The sequence below is a fragment of the Berghia stephanieae genome, chromosome 11 (genome assembly GCF_034508935.2).
Source record: "Berghia stephanieae isolate SIO BIC M18660-M18661 chromosome 11, UCSD_Bste_1.3, whole genome shotgun sequence".
NCBI lineage: Eukaryota > Metazoa > Mollusca > Gastropoda > Nudibranchia > Aeolidiidae > Berghia > Berghia stephanieae.
Genome location: NC_088370.1, coordinates 40522360 through 40532359, shown reverse-complemented (window position 1 = coordinate 40532359; position 10000 = coordinate 40522360). Strand labels below are relative to the sequence as shown.

Below are 10000 nucleotides of genomic sequence, written 5' to 3'. Positions count from 1 at the left end.
TTAAATTGAAGCTTACAGTCACTTTCCACATTGTTATTTATTTAAAGATGGGGGACTGGATTACCTTTGTTCATCTAGATAATCCCATGTTCAATACGCTTTGGAGGAAGTTTATGAAACGAAAAGCATGTTAAAATGTTGCTGTTGACCAAGGACCCCTTGTAAAGCGCTTTGAGCACATTTAGTGGATATTGCGCTATATAAAGCTCTTTTTTTTAATACACAATTTTATTACTAGGCTTGGCAGAAAAGTCTTGACGTCTATCGGATATTTCCGATTGTATTGAACGCACCAATGTACACTAGGCTTTAGACCAAATGTGCAAATTTATTCTCTCATCATGTCACCATTTTATTTTTGCGTGTGTTTAGTTTTGTTAAGCTTTTTGGTGGTTTACTTCTATGGACCCTTCGCCTCAAAACGGTATTATGTCGGGTTGGTTAAGATGTTGAAAATTGAATTTATGGCCAAAATATCAGACTAGTGTTGAGTATACATAATTTATTTGAGGAGAATGGATACCATATTTTAGAGTGCTAATGCCAACAATTTATATTTTTTGCCCAGTAACAACATGAAATTCGGCTTTTAAGAATATGGCTCTTTCCGACATAATACCGTTTTGAGACGATGGGTCACCTATGCCATTATATTTCTTTCTATTTATTTGTTTAAATTATTTTCAGAAATGCATTAGTCTACGGCAATACCCAATGTAAATTTCCAAAATGGATAAATAAATTTCATTCTATCTTCTCTCATCTTATCTACTATAGTGTCAGTCCTACTGTATAACTGAGCACACAAACCTTAAGAAAAGCAACGAAGATAAACAATTGAGAAAGTACTTAAAGTCGTTATCCAACCAAAATCCCAAACACGTCTGTAATAAAAGAACAAAACTAATGAAACACCATTCTCAGTCGAATTCTGGAACAAAAATGGCGTCTTTTTGGTCACAGTCGTCTGAGACAGATTCAAAAATGCCTGCCCAATATACGCTTCAACAGCCATGTCGTCACTTCCCTCGTAATGACGCATGGTAACTTAGTAACTGGCTCTAAACTATTGGACAATGGCGGACGCCGTTATGAAATATTTCTCCTACGAGCATAAAAGTGTATCCAGAGGAGGAAAACATTATAAGTTATGATTATGTTTTGATTTTTATACATTTTGATCACAAAACATATGAAAAGAACTATCCAGCATGAATAATAAAAACGTACCGATTTTCTTTGTTTAGAACCACGATGGCCGCCGTGCTGGGAGACATGACATCAGACTATTGAATCCAATTGCAATGTCGGCGTATTTCAAAAAGTATGGAGACTCATTTAGGGGAAGGCCAATAACAACATTTTCCCGTCCGGCTATGTGGTCTAGTGGTATGACACTCGCTTTCGGATCGGAAGGTCCTGGGTTCGAGCCTCGCGCTCGGCGCATAGTTTTAGTCCTTGGAAAAGGCTCTTTAATCACATTCTCTCACCGTACTCAGGTTTTAAAAAAAAGTACATGGCCGTTAACAGCGTTGTCTTTGTCCGAAAAATTGTAATATCGCCTAACAGGCGTCTTGTTCCCGTCCTACATGTTAAAATGTTGCTGTTGACCAGGACCCTTGTAAAGCGCTTTGAGCACATTTAGTGGATATTGCGCTATATAAATCTCAATTTATTTATTTTATTACTTTATTATAATCTAAGGACATTAGAAAATCAGCAACAGAATCTCAACACTATTAAGGATAGTCAGGCACTGCAGACAAAAGGATTCAATAGTCTGATGTTACTCCACCTAGCAACGACCAGCTGGTTCTAAACAAAAAAAAAATCGGTACTTTTTATTCTTCATGCTGGCTAGAACTTTTTCACATGCCATGAGATCAAATATAAAAAATTCAAAACATGATCAGATTTAAATGTTTTTCTCCTCGGATACACTCTTATCTCATCGGAGAAGTATTTCATAAGGCGTCCCCTTTGTTCCGATAGTTTAGAACCAGTTACTAAGTTACTATGCGTCATTACGAGGAAAGTGACGTCACGACGTTGAATCCAAATTGCTTCGGATCGACAACGTTGGTTAATTAAAGCACGATATAGATAGTTTCGAAGTTTGACGTCACTCAGGTCTTTGTTATAGTTTTTTTGCCATCCGCGTTTATGAGTAATTCTCACTAAACTGTAATAACCAGACTAAAACGTTCAAGGTTCACATATATTGGGGTGTGGTCCGTTAAACGTCCGGATGGCAATGTTGTGAGCTTCTTAGTCAAGGCATACTATTTATAAGTTAACTAAGGCTACCTTCGACAAGATTTTAAAGTTTAATACTGCACACATTTTTTTTGTGTTGGTAAGATTGATCTGGACAGCGTGGCTCAGCGGTACGTCTTTTGTAAAGGTACCGAGTTCGAGCAAGTCACCTCGCCCTAGCTAAATTTGGGCGGCCGCTGCACTGCGACGACACCCGGGTTATTCCAGTCTCCCTCGGAATTCATCCTAGAGACAAATTTCCCCAAAGGATAAATAAAGAGAAATTTTAAGATTTTTTTAAAATTTAAAAAGTATAGATAGTATGGCGCTTGGCTAAGAAGCTCATAACATTGCCATCCGGAAGTATAACGGACCAACACACAAAGCTATGTGTAACCATGAACTTTTATAATCGTTAATACAGTTTAGTTAGAACAACTCACAAACGCGGATGGCAAAAACAATAACAAAGACCTGAGTAAACGTCATCTCGAACTATCTATACTATCAAAAATCGAGTGATAATTAAAGGCTGAGTCAGTCGAAGGCAAATCAAAGAAGTGACTTGGTAGTTGGGAAATTTAAGCAGATTAGTCAGGAAAGATCAACAAGATTAGATCTTTTTCATCCTCGACCCAGATGATATTATGTTTATTCTCTGGTACAAAAACTGTACGCTAAGTGGGTTTAGTTGGTATGACATCGCTTCGGATCGGAATGTCTGGTTCGAGCCCTCGCTCGGGGCATAGTTGAGTCCTTGGAGAAGGCTCTTTACTCACATTGTCTCACCGTACTAGGTGTAAAATGATTACCTGACCTTTCACAGCGTTGTTTCTGTCGGAATAAAATTGTAATATCGCCTCACATGCGACTTGTCTTGTCCTCCATGTTAAGTGTTGCTATTGGTCAAGGACCCCTTGTAAATCGCTTGAGCACCTTTAGTGATATGCGCTATATAAAAGCTCAACTCTTGAATAAACTTAACATATTTTTCATGATTGAATGAACAAAACTGACGTCACTCACTCTTTATTATTGCTATCAAACCCTCATTCGAGTGATTAGTTCTCACTGAATTCTCTCTATTAGACTATTGATAGAACGAAATTGACGTCACCCAACTCTTATTTAAAAATTGTTTTTCGCCCGCCATTTTATGTTAGTCTTCACTAAATTGGCATTAATCAACTATTAACATTTAAGGGGACACATCGATTTTTACATCGAACATGTTGAGAGATTAAAAGTTGTTTTTTTTTTAATTGAGCTTTTATATAAACGCAATATCCACAAAACATGCTCAAAGCGCTTTAAAAAGGGGCCCTTGGCCAACAGCAACACCTTAAACATTTAGGACGGGAAATACGCCTGTAAGGCGATATACAATTTTTCGGACAAAGACAACGCTGTTAACGCCAGTACTCATTTACACCTGAGTACGGGAGAGAATGTAAAAGCCTTTCCAAGGACTCAACTATGCCGAGCACGAGGCTCGAACCCAGGACCTTCCGATCAGAAAGCGAGTGTCATACCACTAGACTAACATCGTCCCCATATTAATCAGACTAATCAACGTTTAAGTTTCACAATCGATTTTTACATCCAACTTCTCAACGAGTGGCATATCACAAGACCACTTAGCCGCACGTTAGAGCTATCTTAACCATCACTCAATGTATCACGAGGAGAAAAGAGCCTATTTCGAAGGACCAACTATGCGCCGAGCGATGCTCGAACCCAGGACCTTCCCATCCGAAAGCGAGTGTCATACCACAAGACTATACAGCCGCAAAAGTTCTCCAAACAAATGGATTAAGGCAAAATTCATTGCCCTCCATTATTTTTTTAGATAGTTCGAAGATGACGTCACTTAGGCCTTTATTATTGTTTTTTTCCATCCGCGTTTGTGAGTTGTTCTCACTAAACTGATTAACCAAAACTAAAAAGTTCATAGTTACACAGAGTTTGTGTGTTGGTCCCCGTTATACTTCCGGATGGCAATGTTTGTGAACTCCTTGGCCAAGCGCATACTATCATAGTCACAAGAGACATTAAAGACAATGATATCAGATGACTGACGAGGAGAATTAGAAAATGACATGCTCAAGTCTGGCACACAATAAAATTCAATCACACATACACACGCACATACACACACACATACACACACACATACACACACAACGCAATATTAAGCTTTTAAAGATTCTTCTTTTTTTAAATGATTCCTTTTCATCTCAAATAAATAGAATGGAATAGAAGGTCTCGACGTCGCTTGATTAGGCCACTGGCCTGTCGCCGAGCTTTCCAGTCACTGAATGTCCTTGTTCACAACTGATCAATGCATATCCCCCACCTAACTTGTGATCAGGGGGTAGCCTACACTACACTTTCACTTTCTCTCTTTCAACATCTCAATAAGGATGACAATCTTCTTCAGGAATGGGGGTTTTTATTTAACAAAATTAAGAAAGGAAAAAAATGAAAGAATGTAATTCGGAATAGGAATTTAATAGTCTGATGTCACGTCGCCCAGCAAAGGCAGCAGCATGGTGCTAAACAAAGAAAAATCGTACTTTTTATTCTCATGCTGGCTAGTACTGTTCATATGTCATGTGATCAGAATGATAAAAGTCAAAACATATCATATTTATAAGTTTTTCTCATTCGATATACTTTTATGCTCGTCGGAGAAATATTTCATAAGGGCGTCCGCCATTGTTCCGATAGTTTAGACCAGTTACTAAGTTACTATGCATCATTACGAGGGAAGTTACGTCATGACTGTTGAAGCATTGTCCTTGTCGACATGCCGAGGTTTTAAATCTTCGCAAACATTTGGAATTCTAAAAATAAAAAAATAAAAAAAAATTAGAATTTTGGGAACCTCGTATTGATGCATGCGTTAGGTAAAATAATCACAAACCCACAACCGGATATATCGTAATCAACACCCAAAACTCTGAGTGTAATTTTTAACGTTCATAGCCTATTGATTGAATTTAATGAGAACTAAACGTTAAAATGGATGTCAAAAACAGTAACAAAGAGCTGAGTGAGTGATGTCAATTTCGTTTCCTCTATTTTGTCTTATTATCCAATCGCAAAGTTTATAACCAAAAAAAAAAAAAAATACCACGTAAGAATATTGCTTTGTTTTTTTATGTTATTCACATTAAAACAGCTTTTATTCTTCTTTTATCTCCCTAAGTCATCATCATCATCATTGCCTTTTTTCACCCTGGGTCAGGTATAGGCCACAGACAAACAGTTTTTCCATCCTTCTCTATCCCGAGCTAACTTTTTTTATCTCGTTTCATGTATTATCACTTCTCTGTATATCCTTCATAAAATTCTGCATTGCAGAAACTCTTCGATCGCCCAACAAAAAAAAGCGTTTTATCGTGTTTGGCCGTTTTTCCCATTTTCAAACGGACCACATGCTATAAATGTAATTGGCTATTTGAATACTGGCCAAAATCGGAAATTAGGGACAGATTGAATCCTCCTCGGGTCAATCTTAAAATCAGTTTTTCTCCTTCCCGTTTTGTCATGTTATCAGAATGGAACGGGTAGGAGGGGAAAAGGTTTGACCAAAACAATCAATTCTGCCGAATCAAATCATGCCAAAATATCTTTTTGTCAAATTTGGCCAAGAAAGTTTATTTCGAATATCGATTGATAAATGATCTTAGCATTTATTTTAAAAAGTCTCAAACTTGATGTTTATGTAAATTTGAGATTTTGTTAAAAATTTTTTTTATCATTGTAAACTCTTGATAATGTAAGTGAATATTTTTGGCCAAAAATGAAAACGAAAGTATATTTGTCAATTTAAAGCTGTGTCCTATTTTGCCAAACAGGAAAATGTGTTTTGAAATAAAGTATTTATGGAAATGTAATCAAAATGCAAAAATCTTATTCTGTCGTACTCTGAAAAAACACATTAAAAATTTAGGACATAAAGATTAACCTTCCAAACATCGACGATTTTTAATATAAACTCTCATCTTTTAAAAAAAAAAACTCTCAAACCTGAGACTTGATAAAATAAGTCTTCAAGGAAATCCCAGGGTGATAGTTTTTGATAAAGAAGGTCATATTTAATCGATCGTTTTTAACCCTGTCCTTACCCCTACAGCAAAATCCTCACATTTCTTACGACAAAATATACATTTTTTTTCTTATCCAAGATTATTTTGTAACACATCATCAGGTCTTTGTTTAATGGGCATTATCTATATTAACTTTCCATGTGCCGAGGGCATTGGGGGCATTGCAAAATGTGTTCAAGGTGACACACACAGTAATATGTTCACAGTTTTTTTTAAAATATCTAACATCGCGATTGGTTATTTGTTCAGCTTGACACATGGGTATGTTTATAACAAAGCAGCGTGTTTATAGATAGAATGCGCTTGGCCAAGGAGTTCACAACATTGCCATCCGGAAGTATAACGGATCAACACACAAACTCTGTGTAACCATGAACTTTTATAGTCTGGTTATTACAGTTTAGTGAGAACAACTCACAAACGCGGATGGCAAAAACAATAACCAAGGCCTGATTGGCGTCATCTTCGAACTATCTATATTGTAAAAAAAATCCAATCGTTGACAGCAAAAAAATCATGTGATTGATGACCTGGTTGAGGAAAACATAATATAGAAATTGCTCCCATTAATAAAAAACATAAAGTTATTTTGTAGAGAGATTGTTTGGGGTTTTAAAAAATCAATTTTTCGCTGGAAAGCCTGCCATTTTGGGAAAATACTAAAAATGACGGTAAGGAAAGAGTTTATAGATAGTATGCGCTTGGCTAAGAAGCTCATAACATTGCCATCCGAATTATAACGGACCAACACACAAAACTAATTTTGTATCCATGAACGTTTATAGTCGGTTAATACAGTTCAGTGAGAATAACTCACAAACGCGGATGGCAAAATATAACAACAAAGGCTTAAGTGACGTCATCTTCGAACTATCTATATAAACCCTCATCTTGTCAAAAAACGTATCAAACCTGGACTTGGATGAAAAAGTCCTCAAGGAAATCCCAGGTTTTTGAGAAAAAATTTTTTATAAGAGATGGTCATTTGAATGGATCGATATTTAAGGACGAGTTTCTGACCAAATTCATAAAAAATGTTTTTTTTTTTTTTGTTTTTGTTTTTTTTTTTTGTTGTTTTTTTAGAATAAGACAATATTCCAAATGACCTGGATATCCAACCTTGGTGCTTTGATAAGGTTTCTGCCGATGTCAGTTCTTTATAAATTCGTGCCTTCTTTGTCCATTTCTTCATTTATGTATGCATTCATTTCATTGTCCTCTCCAGATCCCATTCAGTTATAAATCAGAAAAGTAGAAAACGGTAAGGGCTGCCTGAAGCCGGTGATCGTAAAATACTAACGAAAGAGTGAAAATGGAAAGGCTTCGTATGGGAACAAAACAGACAATGGACGTTTCGGGAAAAACCCTTCGTCAGCACAACAATACACAAATAAACGTGGAAAACAAATAAAATATAATGAAAATAACTTGTGCGTCTGTACTCAATGGTGGTTGCAGTATGAATGAAATGTTAGCGTGGCGTGGGTAGAGGATAGTGTTGCCCCAGGGGGTGATCTAATTGATAAGCAGAGGTCAGCGTCAGGGAACAGAACTTTCCAGACTATAATGGAAGATAAAAGACAATTGGTAGTAGTAGTAGTAGTAGTAGTAGTAGTAGTAGTAGTAGTAGTAGTAGTATAGTAGTAGTAGTAGATAGTAGTAGTAGTTTGTAGTAGTAGTAGTTGTAGTATAGTAGTAGTAGTAGTAGTAGTAGTAGTAGTAGTAATAGTAGTAGTAGTAGAACGCTGTAGTGGAACAGTAGGGGGGGGGGGTTTGGAGGGGCGAGGTGAAAGGGTCACGGCGGAGGTGGGGGGGGGTTTGTTGGATGAGCGAAGGTCGAATCTTCGCGAAGGAACGATGCGATAGTAAAGTGGAATACACCAAAAATAGATAGATGGATAGGCAATAGATAGGTAATGGTCAGAAAAGAGGGGAGAGAAGGGAGAGAGAGAGAGAGAGAGAGAGAGAGAGAGAGAGAAGAGAGAGAGAGAGAGAGAGAAATTAATAAAAGAAAAAAATTTAAAATAAAAATTTAAAAAAAAAAATTATTAAAAAAAAAAAAAAAAAAAAAAAAAAAAAAATTAAAAAAAAATAAAAAAAAAAAAAAAAAAGGGGGGGGGACGGGGGGGGGGTTGGTTTGAGGCGACCGGTAGAGAGGGGGAATCAGAGAGAGAGAGAGGGGGGGGAGGGAGAGAGAGAGAGAGAGAGAGAGAGAGAAAGGGTGGAGGGGAGGTGAGAGAGGGCGAGTAAACAGCCGAGTGATAGCTGGGTCTATATGTATATTAATGGATGAAAAAGTGGATGATTGGACACAATGAGAGAGAGCTAGGGAAAGGGAGATGACTATGAATCGGTGGGTAATCAGTAGATAGATTGCTAGCTAGATAGATAGATAGATAGATAGATAATAGATAGATAGATAGATAGATAGATAGATAGATAGATAGATAGATAGATAGATAGATAGGTAGGTAGGTAGAGTTTACTTTTAGTAGTATGAACAGTAGTAGTAGTAGTCGTAGTAGTAGTAGTGGTAGTAGTAGTAGTAGTAGTAGTAGTGGTATAGTATAGTATAGTATAGTAGTAGTTTGTAGTAGTAGTAGTAGTAGAGTAGTAGTGCAGTATAGTAGTAGTAGTATTAGTAGCAGTAGTAGTAATAGTAGTAGTAGTAGTAGTAGTAGTATTGTAGTATAGTAGTAGTAGTAGTAGTAGAAGTAGTAGTAGTGTAGTAGTAGTAGTAGTAGTAGTAGTAGAAGTAGTAGAAGTAGTAGTAGTAGCAGCAGCAGTAGCTGTAGTGGCAGAAGTGAGAGCAGCAGTGGTGATGAATATGGGTGACGTTGACATCTATTGGTGGTCAATCCTGGTGTTGAGTCCGCGTGGAGTCACGTTCCCAACAACTTGATCAGGTGAGTTTTCCCTACGTCGACGGGCGGAAGTGTCCCGAATGGCAAAAACTGAGCACACACACACGCACACACTGTACATCGCAGTGGTCTGGCAGATTGAAGTGTCTGCCACTGCTGTGTCGCACAGTTCGATATGTCACGCAAGTGCTGCAACGAATCTGTCACCCAGCCTCTTTCCCGGTCTCACCAACGTAAGCAATCCACACAGGGAGCACGTAATCGCATAGACCTAATTACGGTCAGTGCAAGTAAACGGCCGCCTGATGTCCCAAATCTTGTCTGGAAAGCTGACTCTGTCATACCCCCACAGGTGCCCACAAGTCTTGCATCGGGTCGCATACACGTATCTGCTTTAGGCCATCCCTAGGTATGGGTTCCAGGCGGCTTCTGACAAGGAGATCCCTCAGGTTACGATCCCGTCGATATCTACCAACGGGGTTCTGAAGAAAACTCTGGGGTGTCTTCGCCCGCCTGGAGGATCCCATAGTTCTGCAATAGGATGTTCCTCACTTGATCGGCATGGGGGTGATGCGTGAGGACTAAAAATGGGACGCTGTGTCTCCTGCTTCCTGGCATTGCGAGGCCTCATTCTGCTTCTCTCGAACGAGGCTGGCTTTCCGGACAGCCTTAAGCAAAACCCTTTCGGATATTCCCGTGCCCTAAAAAAATCGAGCATGCGATCACGTTGAGCGCAAATTCATCATCTTCCAGACAGAGTCTCCG

The 10000-nt window shown here is 38.1% G+C and overlaps 1 protein-coding gene across 1 annotated transcript in view; it reads right to left on the bottom strand.

Moving 5' to 3' along the window:
• Positions 1-5029: 5029 nt before the first annotated feature.
• Positions 5030-10000, bottom strand: part of LOC144956426 (G-protein coupled receptor GRL101-like) — a 74443-nt gene continuing 69472 nt past the window's right edge. Inside the window, exon 7 of the mRNA XM_078886927.1 lies at positions 5030-5102. Within this exon, the coding sequence (XP_078743053.1) occupies positions 5030-5102 (73 nt within the window). The remainder of the gene's footprint in view (positions 5103-10000) is intronic.